The following is a 19843-nucleotide window of genomic DNA, read 5'->3' on the forward strand; positions in this document are numbered from 1 at the left end:
TCAGGTATAACTCTATCAGGTATAACTCTATCAGGTATAACTCTATCTAGGGGTGCAGCTCAACTGCGATTTCGTTAATAAAGCCATCCAAGATCTCTTACGCTGACATAATTTATCCCTCTTTTGGACACCAAAATAACTTTTGTACCACTTTCATATGAATTTAACATATTCTGTCATCTTTCAGTTATTTTACATATGTCTCATGTATATAAATGCATAATATACATGTATATAAACGGCTGTCAATACATCTGGTGGAGGAAAATTTAGAAGCACAGTTCATAAGGCTTGCACTTGTTCTACAATGGAAAGAAAATTGAACTATTCCAACTCAGAAATATAAATTAATAAGAAGACAGTTATACAGCAGGACTTTGGGCAGGAGCTCCTCTAACGCAAGAAGATGAGAAAAGTAAAGTGCAGTGGCTTGTGCCTGTGACCCCAGCTACATGGGAGGTTGAGGTGGGATTGCTTGAGGCCAGGAGTTCGAGACTAGCCTGGACAATACAGTGAAAACCCATCTCTAAAAAATTTTTTTAGCTGGGCATGGTGGCACATGCCTTTAGTCTAGCTATTCAGGAGGCTAAGGCAGGAGGGAGGATTGCTTGAGCCCAGGAGATGGAGACTGCAGGGAGCTATGACCACACCACTGCACTCCAACCTAGCAATGGAGCAAGAACCCTGTCTATTTAAAAAAAAAAAAGATGGCGAGAGAAGAGGAAGCTGCTGAAGACAAGGCTTAATTGTCAAACTGTCTCATTTATATGTCTTCCCTTTGGAAAAAGCATCCAAACATACTCCTGGGTATTTATTTTGAAAATCTAGCCTGGACTTCTTGGTAAAGATGACAGATCGAACACAGGTACCTATTTTCTCTTCTTCCTGAAATCTCATCAAACCAACAGTAAAAGTGGGACTACAGTTGGAAGCACACTGAGAAAACAATCCAAAACTGGCACAGGAAAAGCCAAGACTTACACTCTAGAATTCCCCAATAGCTAAGGAATTGGTACTCTGATGTAGGAGTAAAGGGAGAAGCTAAAAACCATTTCCTCCCCTTTGGAAGGATTAAGGTCTTCATACTGATGCATGAACTGTGCACAGACTCAAATGCGTAGCTCTCAGCAATACTGACTTAATCTCAAAAACTTCTGAAGTGTAGATGCACGCCAAAAAGTCCACATATATCACTGTCTTCAGATAATCATTCATCACTGTCCTCTCTTAAGTACCACTTTACCTGGACCCAAGCACTATTAGTGGATGCTAAAGCACCACAGAAAACACGATGGCTTTTAGAGCTCTTGGCTACATTCCCATGTGCTATCAAACCTGGAAAGTTGTCCACTATTTCTCTGAGGGGTAATATGTCCAGAACATCCAGTGAGCAAAGAATTAAACATGAAGGAGAAATAAATGACTATGCTATACAAAACAGGAATCACTGTTCTTGGTTATGCTTGCCCTGTATGATAATTTCAGAAGACTTTTTCTACATTTGAAATAATTTAACAGGAATACCCAATTAAATAAAACTACCATAAAATCACATGGGCCTCGAGTCTTTTTGGAGGATGGGCTTTCAAATTCACAGATCTATTAAGGCTTTCCACTTCTGTCAGCTTTTGTCATTTCTATAGGCACAAATGGCATTTCTTGGTGGGAAAATTATTCACTGTGAAGGACTGCCCCACATAGTATAGGATGCTTAGCATTCCTGATCCCCAGGGGAAAAATGCCAGCAGCAACCCCACCTTAACCAGTCATCGTGACGGACCAAAACTCTCCCAAAACGATTCTAAACGCTCCCAGGGGATGGCAGCAACTCTGATTAACCACATAAAATTTATTTCTATAAATCATCTTATTATTAATTTTTAAAATCTCTTAATTTGATGTTATATATTCTTTTTTGTCTTTTTTTCTATTCTTTTTTGTGGAGAACAGGTTCTCACTATATTGCCCAGGCAGGTCTCAAACTCCTGGGCTCAAGCTGTCCTCCCGTCTCTGCGTCCCTAAGAGCTGGGATTACAGGCGTGAGCCACTGTGCCTGGCTATATTATTTTTTGAAGTTTTAATTTTAAAAACTTTTTAAATTTTTAATTTTTGTGGGTATATACTAGGGTACATGAGTTTTTTTTGTTTTTGTTTTTTGAGACAGAGTCTCGCTCTTTCGCTGGAGCTCTCGGCTCACTGCAAGCTCCACCTCCTGGGTTCACGCCGTTCTCCTGCCTCAGCCTCCTGAGTAGCTGGGACCACAGGTGCTGCCACCACGCCCGGCTAATTTTTTGTATTTTTAGTAGAGACGGGGTTTCACCGTGTTAGCCAGGATGGTTTCGATCGCCTGACCTCATGATCTGCCCGCCTCAGCCTCCCGAAGTGCTGGGATTACAGGCATGAACCACCCGCACCCTGTCAAGATGTTTTGATACAGGCATACAATAAGGGATAATTACACCATGGAGAGTGAGGCATTCATCCTCTCAAGCATTTATCCTTTGTGTTACAAACAATCCAATTATACTCTTTTAGTTATTTAAAAATGTACAATTAAGAATGTTCTTTTTCTTTTTTTTTTTTTTGAGACAGAGTCTCAAAAAAGAGGCGCCTCCTGGGTTCAAGCAATTATCAGCCTCAGCCTCCTGAGTAGCTGGGATTACAGGTGTGTGATATCACGCCTGGCTAATTCTTGTATATATATTTTTTTGAGATGGAGTCTCACTGTCACCAAGGCTGGAGTGCAGTGGCGTGATCTCGGCTCACTGCAACCTCTGCCTCCCAGGTTCAAGCGATTCTCCTGCCTCAGCCTCCTGAGTAGCTGCGACTACAGGTGCGTACCACCACACCCGGCTAAATTTCTGTATGTTTAGTAGAGACAGGGTTTCACTGTGTTAGCCAGGATGGTCTCCATCTCTTGTCCTTGTGATCCACCAGCCTCGGCCTCCCAAAGTGCTGGGATTACAGGCATAAGCCACCACGCCCGGCCAAATTCTTGTATTTTTAGTAGAAGCGGGGCTTCACCATGTTGGCCAGGCTGGTCTCAAACTCCTGACCTCAAGTGATCCACCCACCCTGGGCTCCCAAAGTGCTGGGAATACAGGCATGAGCCACTATGCCCGGTCAAGAATATTCTTTATAGCATCCTCACGTGTAGTGGTTTTTTTTCTCTTTCTTGATTAAAATTGTCAGAAATCTTTAAAAAAATACAAATTCATTTTAATGATCAAGTCTCTCTTTTTGGTTTCTTCTACTTTTCTTTCTTTCACTAAGGTGTAGCACACATAACATAAAGTATGAGAAATATACTATCTGCTTTTATCTCAATAATTCCCTAACGATCTCTTATTACTCTCTGCTACTTTCTTTTGGTTACATTTTAATCTTTCTTGTTGTTTAACAAATGAATTTAAGAATATAAACTTTCCTCTGAGCACTACTTTGGCCAAATATTACAGGTATTTAAACAAAGTGTTTTTACTACCACTAATTTCTATGTAGAAAAATAGAAAAAAATAGGCAACTCATAGATTAAACACAAAACGCTAATCAATAAGGTAAGTTGCTCAGTTCCAACGACAAATAGCACCTTTTTTGCTTATCATGGTGGAAAACATTAAAGACTGATAATACACCACATTGGTGAAGGTATGAAGAGCGTATTTCTCTTCACCATTATGGGAGGGCAATTTAGCTCCACCCATTAGATCTAGACATGCACATACACTCTGACCTGCTAATTCTACTTTCTATCAGTCTTTTTTAGAGACATACTTTTACATGTATTTAAGAACACACGCACAGAATGTCCACAGAAGCATAATTTATAACAGAAATCCTGGCGACAACTTCAACACCCATGAACTGGAGAAGGAAAAAATGAGTTATGGGATATTTAGCTAGATTTTTGAGAACTAAGATAAAATTGTATCTGTGCTCTATAGACAAGGCAAATACAAAACGCAAGTTCACAAAAAGTTTGTAAAATAGAATCCCATTTTAGCTTAAATACAAACAAAGAATTTCACATAGTCACTTTTGTATAAAGATAACAAATGGTCTGAATCATATATACCACACTTTCTTTTTGAACTCTGTGGTTAGGTTAGGATGGTATTATTTTGCTATTAAAAGCCAGTTACTTAAGTTTTTTGTTTTTTTTTTTTTGCAGATATGGGGTCTCACTATGTTGCCAGGCTGGTCTTGAAACCCTGGCTTCAAGCAAGCCTCCTGCCTTGGCCTCCCAAAGTACTGGGATTACAGGTGTGAGCCACCATGCCCAGCCTACCACATTTTCAAATGATGGTCACCTCTAGCAACTGTGAGTAACAGGGAGGTGAGAAGAACCTTAGCATTTTATTTATATTCATTTCTGTATTGCTGGAATGTTTTTTTTTCTTCCTCAGTAAGCACATACTAATAAGATAATATAAAAATGTAAATTTTAAAAATTAAAAAAATTTATTTTAGAGATGGGGGTCTTGCTATGTTGTCCTGGCTGGTCTCCAACTTCTGGGCTCAAGTCCACCTGCCTCAGCCTCCCAAAGTGCTGGGATTACAAGAGTTAGCCACTGCACCCAGCCTAAAAATGTAATTTTAAAAATTTCCCACCCCACCCCTCACACATTGTAGTTTTTTGAATTATACTAAGGCAGGGTTAAAAGCTCTGGTAGTCTCACTAACATGGCCTTTTGAAAACTGATCAATTAATTCATAAAAGCTGCATAAGACAAGACATTAAAGGAAATGCAGAAAAGATTCAGTAATACCTACAACATGGTCTGCTGATGTGCCTCACTTATACCAACCTTAGCAGGCATTCCTTCTAGGCTAGCTTTTCCTGCCAGGCTGCCAGGATAGGCAAGGCTTCTGAGAAACTAGCAGAGCCCATTTTCATATTCACTGTCTCAGCTATTTTGTCTGAAAGCTCTTTGAGTGATCTAAGCAGCAAGCCTTGAGGCAGGCGCATCCCACAGCCTGTGGTTCAATGAAATCTGCTTCTATACCACCTACTCACAACACTTATCCCAATATAGAAGAGTTGGAAGAAACCAAAGCATAGGAGGACCAGATGTGTAGCCAAAACTCCTAATTGTTAGTTCCTTCCTTAACCTAATGACCTCTTTATATGGGGATACAAAATCCCTTTCAAGCACACTTGGTAGCTAAGGACACCAGCCCCGCTTATGAAGTTAGTCTAATCTTCCACTCTTCTTTCTTCCAAAGGTTGAGTCAATTATCTTGTAGTGGTTCCAGATGAAACCTTTGAAAGAAAGAAAGAATTGGAATCTCCCTCCTCCATGATGCTAAAAATTATTCCTTCACTAAGAACCATTTTCAAACAGAGCATTAATTAATTGCTTGTTTTTTAAGGGTTAGTTTATTAAGTGTAATTTATTATCAATTTTATTATCAAATGACTAGAGAGGGCATTGGTGCCCTCTTCACCTTTTCTAAATGCTTTAATTAAAAATCTACCAATATGGCCAGGGTTGGTGGCTCACACCTGCAATTCCAGCACTTTTGGAGGCTGAGGCGGGCAGATCACCTGAGGTCTGGAGTTCGAGATCAGCCTGGCCAACGTGGCGAAATGCCATCTCTGCTAAAAATCAAAATTTAGCCAGACATGGTGGTGGACGCCTGTAATCCCCTCTACACGAGAGGGTGAGGTGGGAGAATCACTTGAACCTGGGAGGTGGAGACTGCAGTGAGCCAAGGTCATGGCACTGCACTCCAGCCTGGGTGACAGAGCAAGACTCTGTCTCCAAAAAAAAAAAAAAAAAAAATCTACCAATATGATTAGAAGGCTCAATATAGTTATCAATTTTTCACTATCAATATAGATTCAATATAAACCCAATCAAAATCCCAGCTGGACTTTTTGTAGAAATCAACAAGCTGTGCACATCGACCAAGAACTAGGTGGCGGGGTGGGGAAGAAATCAATAAGCTGATTCTAAATGGGAAAGACAATGGAACTAGAATGTCTGAAACAAGTAACAAAGTTGCAAAGACAATTCAATAGAGAAAGGAAGGTCTTTTTCAACAAATCATGCAGAAACAATTGGATAGCCATTTGTAAAACAATGAAACTTGATCCATACCTCACACCATATATAAAAATTAACTCATAATTGATCATAGACTTAAATGTAAAACCTAAAGCTGTAAAATTTCTAGCAAAAAAACATACAAAAGATTGGTGGCTGAGCACGGTGGCTCACGCCTGTAATCCCAGCACTTTGGGAGGCTGAGGTGGGCGGATCATGAAGTCAAGAGATCGAGACCATCCTGGCCAACATGGTGAACTCTCATCTCTACTAAAAATACAAAAATTAGCTGGGCGTGGTGGCGCGTGCCTGCAGTCTCAGCTACTTGGGAGGCTGAGGCAGGAGAACTGCTTGAACCCAGGAAGTGGAGGTTGCAGTGAGCTGTGATTGGGTCACTACACTCCAGCCTGGTGACAGAGAGAGACTCCATCTCAAAAAAAAAAAAAAAAAAAAAAAAGATTGGTGACCTTATCCATATTTTAAAAAAGGATAAATTGAACTTTATCAAAATTTAGAGTCACTTCTCTTCAAAACACACTGTTAAGGGAACAAAAAGACAAGTCACAGATGGGGAGAAAATCATGTATCTAATGAAGAATTTGTATGTAAAATATACAAATAATTCACAACTCAATAATAAGAAAACAATCTAACGTTTTTAAATGAACAAAAATTTGATAGACATTTAATTAGATATTAAGGATGTGACTAATCACATTAATTGATGCTCAACATCATTAGATATTAGGAAAATGCAAATTAAACCATATCTATTAGAATGGCTAAAATTTTAAAAACTTGACAATATTAAGTGCTAGGGATGATATATATAGCAAGTAGATGTACATCACTCTCATACACTTCTGATAGGAATGCAAAATGGTATAATCACTCTGGAAAATAGTTTGGCAGTTTCTTATAGAGTTAAACATGTTATATATTTCACGTGAAGTTAAACATCTATTGCTGGGATACCCAGCAATCCCATTCATAGGTATATATCTAAGTGAAATGAAAACTTCTGTTCACACAAAAACCTGTAAGTGAATGTTTATAATGATTTTATTTATAATTGTCAAAAACTGTGAATGACCCAAATATCCCTCAGCTAGGGAAGGGATAAACTGAGGTATATCCATACAATGGGATAATAGCAACGAAAAGGAACAAATTATTGATATATGCGATGACACGGATGAATTTCAAATGTATTAGCTAAGTGAAAGGGGCCAGGCTCAAAAGGCTACAGATTATATGATTCCATTTATATGACATTCTGGAAAAGGCAAAACTATTGGGACAGACATCAGAGCAGCGGTTGTCAGAAATAAGGGAAAGGAGTGGGGTTGACTACAAAAGAACATGGGAAAATTTGGGGGATGAAACTGTTCTATATTTTTATTGTGATGGCAGTTATACAACTCCATCTGTCAAAATTCACAGAACTATACACAAAAAAGGATAAATTTTACTGTATCTAAATTACAACTTTTTTTAAAAGCTCCAAATGGAAACCATAAAATACAAAAAAAAATCACTATGAAAATGACCACAATGTCTGCATGCAAGAGAAAACCTTTTAAATAGGGCCATTAAAAATAAAGTCTACAATGTCATACGCATATGCACACGTTCTCTTTGCCACCCTCTAAGCACTGACAGATCTAAGCAAAGGGCATTTCAAAGGAAACCATCTCATCCTCTGTTCTCACCTGAACCATAGAATGTCTTAGGGTTGAAAGAAGGTACGCATACCCCATGAAGGCCCTAATACCTGCAAGCTGTAGAGAGCTGGGAAAGGTCACTAGAGTTCCTTCAAACTGCAGTGGGAACTGCATTGCCCCTTATTCTTCCTTAGAACAGGAGTTGACACAAATTCCCCAGCAGTGCACACTCACCTCTATCGTGACTGCACTTATATCGACGGGCTGGATCTCAGTACTGCAGCGCTCACTCCCTTACAGAGGAAACTGAATTTTGCAGAGGCAATGAAAGTAGGCCAAGGCGACAGAGCACTCTAGTTACAGGGTGGCAGCCAATCACGGGCCCCTCCCCAGGAGTGTCTCACTCTGAGGTCAGGACTCAAAAGCAGACTCTGTGCCGTCAGCCTGAACCCAAAGGGACTGACTTGTTGAGCTTGTTTTTCCACAGCATTAACTTGAGGGTTTATGATTTAAGACCCCAAATCAATCTCTGCCATGGGGCTGGTGGTCTCTCCTCCCACAGTTTGCACCTAGTCTGACTTAACCTTCTCCTTGCTTCGCATGCTGAATGTGGCAGCCAACTCCAACCTAGAGCATATAGGTCACGTATTGGAAATGAAAAGCCATAATGTACCCACCATCCCAGACCGTCGTGAAACCCAACCGCCACAACCCAAAGAATATCATAGTTACAACATCTTCCCCTTCCACTCAGGATCACAAACTTTAAAAATTCCTTTGGAGTTGGTTCTGCCAGGAGTTGTGGGGAACGTACCTTTTGTTTTTCCATCCACCGACACCACTTTCTTTGTCTCTGCTGTTAACAACAGTTCATAAGGGTGTTCGTCTTCTTCCTGGGCTGCGCCCCCATGAATTCTAGGTCTCATGGACAGAACCTAAGGAGAGAAACATCCAGTATATTTTGTGCATGTGGCTAATATCAAGACAGGAGTGTGGAACAAATTCGATTATTGGCTCTTTTTTCATCTAAGAAGAAGAAATGTGGAAAAGAGAAGGTGAATAATTCAAGTGTCACATAGAATCACAACTGCATTTCTGGATATATACCTGTATCTCTAATCTGAATGGCCTTTGACTAGAATATACCCCTTTCTGAGGATCACCTGAGCCTGGAAGTTTGAGGCTGCAGTGAACCAGGATTGTGCCACAGAACTGCAGCCTGGGTGATAGAACAAGATACTGTCTCTAAGGAAAAATGAAAACAAAAAACCAAAAACACAAAAAACTCCCCTTTCTTTGATTTTAGTCTTCAAAAAGTGCAAATAAAATCCAAGATCCTTCCTTTCTTGCATCTCCCATGCCTACGGTGTTCTGCATGATCTCTTTTCTGAGGCTAATACTTGCCAAGCAGCTCTTAGCCATGCTCCATTGTGAAGGAAGACCTCTTCCTCCATGTTTCTTTTCTAATATGCACGTATACTATCCAAAGACTGGAATCCTTCCCACCTCCTCAAGAGGAAACCAAAATGACTTCCAAATGACCCTCAACACTTAATGTTTACTAGAAACAAACCTGTCTGTAAGTTCATCTCTATTTTTGTGAGCCCTTCTTCAGAGGTCCTGAGGGTTATAGGGAAGGATATCCCCAAAACTGGATTCCTATAACCTTTATGATAATACAATTTTAAATTGCTTCCACCAATCTCTGCTCTGAAGAGTCAAGTGGCCAGAAAGTTTGAATTTCAGTGAGGGGGAAAAAGCAGCTGTCTACTGAGAAATCCCTAATCCAGGCAGTCAAGTATCTCTGATGAAATAACGGAACCAGAGCTGGCTCCTACACCTGGCAACTGTAAGGCTTTGACCAGCTGAGGGCCTGATGGCCACAGCTAGTTTTGATACCACAGTAGCCATGCTTTCCCTTGAATCAAGCTGTAGACACCACAATTAGTGCTACAACAGCCACTCTGGGAGAAAGAATGGATATCCTTGCTTTAGAGGATAATTCTGGCCCAGCTGTCCTAAGAATCCAATCTGTTTCACAGGCAAAATAAGAAGAAAAATAAGAATAAACTAGTGTTAAGACAAATCCTACTTATTAGAACAGCAAACCAAGGTTCGAGATCTCTTCTTGATCAGTTTGGCTCGGACAAGTAATGTATTACAAACAAGGGGATGGGAATTCCCAATTCCATCTAACAAATAATGCTGCCCTACAAATGTGATTCCTTGGCAAACACAGAAACTTCCTTCCATACTGACATGTCCCTCAGCCCACTGGAAAGGCATCAGGTTGGTGGTTCATCAGGTTTTTGTTTCTCAAGGCATAGCTCACTGTGTTATGGGCCTAATGAGACAACAAGGATTCTAGTAGCCTCAGACTAAATGAGAAACTGCAGCTCCCGTTTGTTAACAAGGCTGCCACTCTAAAGGCAAAAGGACTGTCTCCTTCCAAAATTCTGCTAAGCACTGCAGGAACCTCCACTTATAGCAAGCTATCTGGAAGCTAAAAGCTATTTCATTGCAATGAGCCATTTACTCGTATTACTTATTCCTTAGCGTCTTCATAGGAACACAATTAAAGGAACAAAGAGGGGCCATTAAGCAGTTCACACTGTGTCAACTTAATACCACAGGCAGTACAGACAGGATTTGTGTTTTGCAGGTTTACGCACCTATAGCTATCACTTACACAGAGCCCTGGAAATCTGATTGAGTGTTCCACACACGGGAAGAGCTCTCATATAGCCTCAGGCATGCTTCCCTTCAGAGGGAGGTAATTGACAGCCTGGATGCCCAGCCTATAATATCCTTTCTTCTCATGCAGGAGAGGGCTGATGACTTCCATGTGGAAAATCAGGCCCACCGGACCTGCTTTCTCTCTGTGCCTAGTTCTTGTGCAGGACAAATAGAGGCAGAGAACCATCAAATGCCAGAGCTGGAAGGGATCCTAACCATCACAGTAACAGCCAGAGAGCACCTGGTTCTGCTCTTTCATTTGCAGATGACAAACCTGGTTCCCAGAGAGGTCCAGGGACTTGTCCAAGGTTATACAGAAAGCTCATAACAGAGCTATGGCCATAAAAGTGAACTCTCCTGATTCTGGACCAGTTTGCCCTCATTTTCCCTCAACTTTCATTTTTTTCTTCATCCAATTGCTCATACCCAGACTACAAGCAGAGTGATCTTTTCTTCTTGGTGCTGGCTTCTACCAGCTATGGGATTAAAAATCCTCACAATAAAGCAATAAACTGCTTTTCTTTGAGCCTTCCTAGCTCCCACTCCAGAAGCCCTATGTCATCGTCAATATGGCAATAACTGATTTTCAACAGAAAGGATTCTGCTCTTTACTAAATTACTCCTTAATCTTTTCTTTTCCTTTCCTCCAGGACTGGCAATAAATCAAAGCCAAATACACACACACACACACACACACACACACACACACACACACATATACATATATAATATATACTTTTTTTTGTTATGTGGAAAGCAACATTTCTGCTGCAGAGCAAAGCTATGAGCAGTCACCACCTAACTGTGACCAATGGAATGTCCAGTTGGGGTGTGGGAGCCTTCTGGGAAGAGCTACTCCAGCAGCTGCAGCTTCCATGAATACTTAGCACATCTGAGCACAGAGAAGACTACAGCCAGTCCTGATGCAGCTGGCAGCCCCTTCTATGGGCAAAAACATCTATACAGCATGTGTATGTGCGTGAGTATATGTGTCTAATGTTTATAAGCCAGTTTCATGATCGGGTCATTAACCTGATAAGCACTCCTACGGCTAGGTATACTCTGGCTTCCCCTAAAGGCTTCTATGAGTCATCTGACAATGACCAGGCTTAGGAATAGGAATACAAATATTGGGGCAGATTGCTTGCCAAAGACAAAAGCCTAAGTTTGATGAAGTCAGTGTCTCCTGAGATATGATAGGGTCTAGGGTATTTAAGCTTTAACAGTATAAGGAAAAATGGTGAAAGACAACAGAGTCCAAAAAATATACATAATTGTACACTTTGAAGAAGACCATTCACACTACATTCAAACTACAACATATGAACAAAATCTGCCTGGATCATATGCAGGTCATATCACCTCTATATTCAGGTACCTATAATCACCAGTAAATTAGCAAAATCAGTGTTTCACCATCTTCCAAATACTGACTATGCTGGTCCAACTGATCCAGAATTCCAGGCTATTCAGAAGCAAGTTTTAGAAAATGTATCTCAGCCGGGCACAGTGGCTCATGCCTGTAATCCCAGCAATTTGGGAGGCCAAGGCAGGCGGATCACAAGCTCAGGAGATCGAGACCATCCTGGCTAACACGGTAAAATCCCGTCTCTACTAAAAATACAAAAAATTAGCCGGGCGTGGTGGCGGGTGCCTGTAGTCCCAGCGACTCGGGAGGCTGAGGCAGGAGAACAGAGTGAACCCGGGAGGCAGAGCTTGCAGCCAGCTCAGATCACACCACTGCACTCCAGCCTGGGTGACAGAGTGAGACTCCATCTAAAAAATATATATATATATATATGTGTGTGTGTGTGTGTGTGTGTGTGTGTATATGTGTGTGTGTGAGATATATATATATCTAGGGATAAAGTGATGAGAGTAATTAACTATTTTATATTAGCTGATTTTTAAATTAGAGAATAGGGCATTGAATGAGCTACAAAATGACTATTAAAATTATATAATATTTTCAATAAATATTCCATAGATATATTCTCCTAATGGCAGGAAGTGTTAGCAGAGCGTTTTTAAGAAGAAAGATTAAGGACAACACAATTTTTTCACACTTCTAAGTGATTGAGTTATTTGCCTCATGATAACATTTCCTTTTCAAAAGGGTAGACTATTCTTTTCAAATAAACTTCTTTGATCTTCCAGCCCTGGCCATCCCACATAATTCCTTTGTCTTTTCTAATTGAGTCTTCATGGCTCAATTCATGTTTGTCCTGGTGTCGAGTCTTCATGTGAAATGAACAGGAAAAAATACAAAAACAGGAATAAGACGTTTGGGGCAGAAGCACTAAAGCTTGCTAATGAGGCACAGTCTAGGGAACAGTGATTAAAGGGAAGCTCTACATCTTGTATCAAAAGACAAGAGGCTTAAAAGCAAAAAGTGAGACTGTTCAGCTTATTGGAGCCAGGAGAAAATGTACATTTTACTTTCCATATGGTATGGTATGCGAGCGCTATATTAAAATTCTTTGTGAGTTTGAAAGGTCTTATTCCAGATTACTAGTACACATAATACAAATTTATAATCCAAAGAGTTGATGACATGAGAAAGCAAAGTCTTTTAAAGTACACATCGATGCCCTTTTCAACAAACTCAAATTTCAGCAATGGGAATAAACCCACAACCCTCTACCTCAGAAGCTGTCAAGGGAAAATACTTCTTATCTATGCGGTCTTCTTCCTCTTCATCCGGTGGTGGCTTTGCTGGAGGCGGTGGTCGTTCCCTCTGAAGAAGAGAAAAAAATAAATATTTTGCTATCTCTTTTATCAAGTATCTAATTTTTTGGTTTGCCCTCATCTTAGCCCTTGGAAATGAAAAAGAATAATGTACGGAACTCCCTTGAGAGACTAAAGTCAAGATTTAGTCTCTGAACAGATGGAGAACTCTGTGCACACATACACAATTCAATTAGCATGCTTTACAGTTTTCGAAGTCTGTGGCAGAGATCATAAACACCTCTTTCATATCCTAGACCACAGTGAGAAATGCCAGTACTGAAAACACATAACTGCCTCGTTAGAAAATGTCCTTCATAATACTGATACATAAAACTTTACCTTAGGAAAATCAGTGGCTCACTTTTCAGTCTACTCTAGAAAGAGGAAACACTGGATCAAAAGAAATCAACCTGTGAAATTTGTTCTAAAGAATCAAAGTTATTGAGGAAGTAATGAGGAAAGTAATCAAGGACAAAAACGTTAATTCCTGTTGAAACGTTAATGCTCTGATACTGGTCTATTCCCATTTATTAACAAAAAGCTCAAACTGTTCTTTTATCCTTGGTTGCCTCCTTCAATAATAAATAAGTATTATATGAAACTCTATTTCATCTAAACCCATTTAAAAAAATTGTTTTCTTTCGAGACGGAGTCTCACTCTGTCGCCCAGGCAGGAGTGCAGTGGCGCTATCTCGGCTCACTGCAAGCTCCCCCTCCTGGGTTCACGCCATTCTCCTGCCTTAGCCTCCTGAGTAGCTGGGACTACAGGCGCTGGCCACCACGCCCAGCTAATTTTTTGTATTTTTAGTAGAGACAGGGTTTCACTGTGTTACCCAGCATGGTCTTGATTTCCTGACCTCGTGATCTGCCCACTCGCCTTGGCCTCCCAAAGTGCTGGGATTACAGGTGTGAGCCACTGTGCCCAGCCCATCTAAACCCATTTTCAAAAGGAAAAGAAGCTTTTTCTTTAAGGGCCATATAGTGAATATTTTAGGCTTTGCAGTCAACTCTGCCATTATAATGCAAAAGTAGCCACAGATGATATGTAAATGAACGAGTGTGGCTGTGCTCCAATAAAACTTTATTTACAAAAACAGACACTTGTGGACTGTAGTTTGCCAACCCCTGCTCTAGAATAAGAAAGTCACTGAAGAGGTGACACAGGATAAGTTAGATCATGGGTAAACAATTTCAGGAATACACAGGACGATCCTGATGAAGGAAAACTGAAAGCTGAAGAGATATTTACCATTGTACCTGCAGGGCCTTTAGCACTGTTTATATTCCAAAGCCCTGGTCATGCTTGAGAATCAGTGTTCCTACTAAAGGGAGTGGGGGACCCAAAACCAGAGCTGTCCTGCAGGCTCATTCCCTGGCTTGTAGGTTTGTTTACTGTGTTGTTAAAACAGGGGTATTTCAGAAAGTCAAAGCAGAGAATGCTGAGTTGTGCGAGAGCCCAAGCAAAATCTGCATGGAAAGATGTTTCTCATGTTTTAGGAGCTACCCACATTAGCATTTTGGCATCCATAATCTCTCTCTTAAAATAGGCTTCACTGCTCAGTATTCTATCTTGATAAGTCGGTCATTCACATAGACCCTGGGACCAGATGGATGCCCAATGGCAACGACTTCAAAACAAGTCTGTATGTTCAAGCCAAACAAAGCTATTTATATCAGATGTCCCACTAAGTCCCACTTTCCCCACCCTTCTTTGCTCCAGAAGTGCAGGAACCTGGTCCCACTGTCACCTTATAAGGAAGGGAACAGCAAAAGGAGCAGGCCTGTATCCATCACCAGTTAACTAACCTTGGGACACCAAGTAACTGAGGGGAAAAAACAAAAAGGAAACACAACAACAAAAAGAACTCATCCTAGAAGCCTTCCTAATGCTAAAAAGGCCTAGAAAGAACAACATGGAAGCCTTTTGTGGAAGAAACAATCACCAGGGACACGGGAAGGAAACAGAAATACCTGTGTCTCTTTTTTTCTAAGGTGAAAACTTTGGAGCAGGGCCTAGAAGTACAGTGGTGATTTACGCATTCCATTCATTGTGTTTACCAAGAGGTAAACAGGCCCTTTACCATAGTTAATTACCAACGGCCCGGAAGACAGCACAGCCACAACATACACAAGTAAAAATGGCAAAGCACCCACCCATTTCTGCTTAGGACCACAGTGGGGAGAGCAGGAGGGAACAAAGAGACCTGTGGAAATCAATCACAGGAACTCATTCTCAGCTTTCTTCAGTAACCCTGAGCGGCTTCTTGCAAAGACTCCAGCGCCCCCTAATGGGCATCACCTATAAGTACCAATTAAAACACCACCTCCCTCCAAACCTGGATTTTCTTTCTTCAGTTGTGCCTAAAAGCAAAGTAAGTGAAAAAACTAGCTGTCTATAGAAGCGCTATACTGGTGGTGCTTGGCACATGCACTTGCTTTCACCCCTCACAAGGAGTTTTGTCACAGTCCTTGATAACACTCACTCTGGTGGACTACCACTAGACTGCGGGCCTTTCCAAGATCCATACTAAAATTGTGTTTCAGGGCACAGCAAGGAGTCTAACGAAAAAGAGCACTCTAAGAATCATAAGGCCATTCCCAAGGCACACCTGCAAGAAACAAGAGTTACCTGCAGCCAAAGGATCATTAAAATGGTCACAAGCCAGATTCAGACCAAAGGGGAAAGGCCAGCCCCTCCAACAGGAAGAAATAACATAGGCCTGAAAATATGTCTCTAGATAGGCTTAGCACTAGGATCTCATTAGAGCAATGGTCAGTTTAGCTAATGGGCAGTGCTCAAAACCTGAAATTGTTGTGCCTGGAGTGCAGGAAGGTCAGTGGGACCAGTGTATCCAGGCCTACACTCCCAACATAACCTTAGGGGAGAAGCCAGGGGTAAGCTATCTCAGGAACGATGTACAAGACTAGAAGTAAAAGCAGGTACAGACTGTCTGACCCGCGATGGTACAATGTTCCAACCCTATCATCGAGGGAAAGCAATACGCATTCAGTAGAAACTGTCCTTCCAAGTACTCACACAACCATTCTGTTTTTCGCTTTCAGTGCAGTATTCAATAAATGACATAAGCTATCCAACACTTTATTATAAAACAGCCTTTGTGTTAAATGATTTTGCCCAATTGTAGGCTCATGTAAGTATTCTGAGCATATTTAACCTAGGCTAGGCTAAGCTATGGTGTTTGGTAGGTGTATTACCTGTGTTTTTGACTTATGAGATTTTCAACTTACGATGGTTTTATCAGGATATAATCCCATCGTAAGTCAAGGAGCATCTGTACTAGAGAAAGAAACAGAAAGATGGGAAAGTGGACCTTGAGAAGGGAAAATTCAGAGCTGTTCTCATCCTATTATCTCAATGGCTGGAGGCATTATAATTAGATAAAATAGAAATGTCACATACTAATAAATATAACGTTAAGCCCTGCTACAACACTGCTGAATCTAGAACCTGTCCAAATCCAAATGGAGAATCCTTTCAGGGTAAGTGGATGGTGAGCATATGCTCAGGACAGATAGGAACTCATTTCACTTCCTATCCTTCACTATATGTTTCTGCTTTTCAGAGAGAAAACAGACAATATACAGCAAATATTCCAAAGACAGAAGCAACACTAAGGCTAAATAGAAATAAAATGCTTTAATTTGCTCTAAGGCCAATGAAGTCACGTAAAGATGCAAGCTGGTTATGCTGAAAATTAAATTGGAAAAAATAAAACTCTACCTCAGTGTGATCTGTATAGTTTTAGTACACTCAGCAAGAGAGACCCAGCAGAGCCCCAAGAAGAAGAGGAGAACAAGTGGGCTCCAGGCCTCAGAAACATGAGCTGGCACCAGGGATCATACTTCCTTTCCCTGTGCCCCATCACCTCACGGGCCAGCCTGCCAACACAGCCCCCAGGAGGTGCAGGCCCTGGGTCACATACAGGCCTCACTCCAGCAGGTTTCACTCCTGCTGCCTCAGCCTCCTTGTTTGTGGAGTCTCGGTCAGACGATCGCCCGCTGGCCATGCTGTCCAACGAATGGCAGGAGACAGCATTATATAGAGCTTCGTAGGGACCCTCTTCTTCAGCATTTGCGTCAAAATCGATAATCAGTTCAGTCACTGCTTTCTCCACGTCACCTGAGAGGAGGATGGAGGGCAAGAGAGTCACTAAAGGGGATCTGAATCTCAGGTTCCAACCAGTGCAGCAACCCAAAGCCTCTTTAGTTACCCGCGCTCACAAACACTAACTCAGAGCAAGAAAATGATTACTTTGTTCCATGGACAAGAATACGTATAGTTTCAGCTGTTCTTTATGCCCTGAGATCTAAACAGATTTTTCCCTAATTCAGTATGAAAAACCATTGACATCTGTAAGGGATACTCCCAAGACCTTTATAAAGTCCCAAAATACCTCAATACCATAATGACATTAACCCATAAAATATAGCAAGGTGTAACTGAAAAACTTAAGTTACCCTTTACATTCTTTAATAAAAGCCTCCACATGCTCAAACAAAATAGAGGATGGCAAAGGCTTTCTGAGCTGTTAGCCTGGCCTGTTAGATAACTATCAGCCTTGGAGCACCTGCAGTCCAAACGTGTGACTCTGCAAAGTTACCAACTGTTAGAGCCCAGGCAACTCTGGGTTGCCTGTAAATAATCAAAACTATAAATGTAAAATCCTTGAAGAGGTTAGTGAACTACTAATCCCCTTACTAGCAGATTATGAAGTCAAGAAAAAGAGTGCATGTGGGAGGAAGACAAGGACTCCACAGTACAGAGAGCTGGGCACCCTTTAGCGCTTATCTCCCTACACCCCTCTGGGAAATCCCTTTCCCTTTTTTCACTTTTAGCTTTGTTCTGTTTTTCTAGCCTTCTTTATTGTGATCTATATTTGGGGAAAGGTGTCAGTCTTTATTCTATCTTTGTATTCATCATATTAAGGACCCAAAAGTTTGCTAAATGCATCTGAAAAGGTGGATCCTGACTCCTGATAGTTAGGCTGGACTCCCTAAGCTCCCATCCAGACCACATTTGTTGCTCATATGTTATATTATCAAAATCTGCCATGTACCAATCTACCAACCAGATACTCATTAAATACTGGCCAGGCACAGTGGCTCATGCCTGTAATCCCAGCACTTTGGGAAGTTGAGGCAGATAAATCACGAGGTCAGGAGTTCAAGACTAGCCTGGCCAACACGGTGAAACCCTGTCTCTACTCAAAATGCAAAAAAATTAGCTGGGCATAGTGGTAGGTGCCTATAATCCCAGCTACTCAGGAGGCTGAGGCAGGAGAATCACTTGAACCCAGGAGGCAGAGATTGCAGTGAGCTGAGATCGCGCCACTGCACTCCAGCCTGGGCGACAGAGTGAGACTCTGTCTCAGAAAAAAAAAAAAAGAAAGAAATTATTACTAGTCAACTATGCACAAGGCACTACATTGTGATTATGTGTTAGAAAAAGAAGGTTTCACTGATATTTGAGTTCATCTTGAGATGATCCTCCCTACTACACATCCCTGAATAGATCTCATAGAGCCAACTGGAAAAGTAGAGGCTAAAATAAAGTAGGAAAGAAAAGGCCCACAGTCAAAAGCATAAACTATGTCCAATAAAACTTCATATAGTAGTTGGCAAAAAATGAACTGAATATAAACTTACTAAGTACTCACAACCTCCCAAAATTGTTATTTAAATTAAGATTTTTCCATTCTGCCCATGAATGTTCAACTCTTTCCAAGCTGAGCACCCCTTTACTGATAGGGGAGAGTTGCCTTACCCTGAGACTTCTGTGATATGGAGTCCATACTGGAGATGGGAGGTGGCTGGGGTGGGGGGGTCTTATCTACTTCTTTTGCACTTCTTTTTCCAGTCATGTGACCTACATGGCAAGATTAAAAAAAAACTGCTGCACCAAATACAAATGCCTTGGTTCAATTCGTGTGTCCCCTGGTCACCCAGAGAGGGAGAAAGGAGGATACCTTCAATTAATGCTGCTATCTGCTGGCTCTTTTGAGAAGGCAGTTCCCGAACAGTGTCTAGGGCAGTCAGTCCACGGTTATCTTTTATGTTGACGTCAATTCCTAGAAAGGCACACCAGGTGGACCAGGGGAGTGAGCATTTTCAAGCCAGCCTCCAAGAGGTCAAATTTTACGACATTTAAGGCTGTCAGCAGTATGGCCAACATTTTTCATCCAAAGCCATTTAATCCAGCTATTCAAGAATAGTTTACACACTTGTACTCAACCAGTGGAGATACACGTACATTGAGTTCAAACACGGCCAGCAAAACTCCCCCTAGGGGATGAGGGAGAAACAATCCCAACCCTGGCATGCTGTGTAGACAAGAGCGCTGCCGACCTCTCACCTGCGGCCAGCAGGATTTGCACCACATCGGTCTTGCCAAACAAAGCAGCCTCATGCAAAGCACTGCCCATCTCCGTCTGGAAAGCAAACAAGAGCGCAGAGCAGGATGTCATCAGAACGGTTTGGTGCGGCTTCACATGACAAAGGGGACACAGACAAGAAAGGACACAAAATAAAACAAACCACACAAAGCCCTCTGTCATTATCTTTCCAGCTTTTCTTGTGTGGATTCCAAAACCATGATTGCGGCCCATACACCAAGGCCATGTCTGTGCCACCAGCAGGCCACAT

General features: G+C 41.4%; 1 protein-coding gene across 6 annotated transcripts in view; it reads right to left on the minus strand.

Moving 5' to 3' along the window:
- Positions 1–19843, minus strand: part of ANKS1A (ankyrin repeat and sterile alpha motif domain containing 1A) — a 198160-nt gene that overhangs the window by 84649 nt on the left and 93668 nt on the right. For all 6 annotated transcript variants that reach the window (XM_023212581.3, XM_023212578.2, XM_023212580.2 and 3 more), the window contains 6 exons: positions 19554–19629; positions 19168–19269; positions 18966–19067; positions 17125–17321; positions 13095–13187; positions 8529–8649 (listed from right to left, as the gene is read on the minus strand). In XM_023212581.3, coding sequence (XP_023068349.1) covers positions 8529–8649; positions 13095–13187; positions 17125–17321; positions 18966–19067; positions 19168–19269; positions 19554–19629 — 691 coding nt within the window. The remainder of the gene's footprint in view (positions 1–8528; positions 8650–13094; positions 13188–17124; positions 17322–18965; positions 19068–19167; positions 19270–19553; positions 19630–19843) is intronic.

The sequence above is a fragment of the Piliocolobus tephrosceles genome, chromosome 5 (genome assembly GCF_002776525.5).
Source record: "Piliocolobus tephrosceles isolate RC106 chromosome 5, ASM277652v3, whole genome shotgun sequence".
NCBI lineage: Eukaryota > Metazoa > Chordata > Mammalia > Primates > Cercopithecidae > Piliocolobus > Piliocolobus tephrosceles.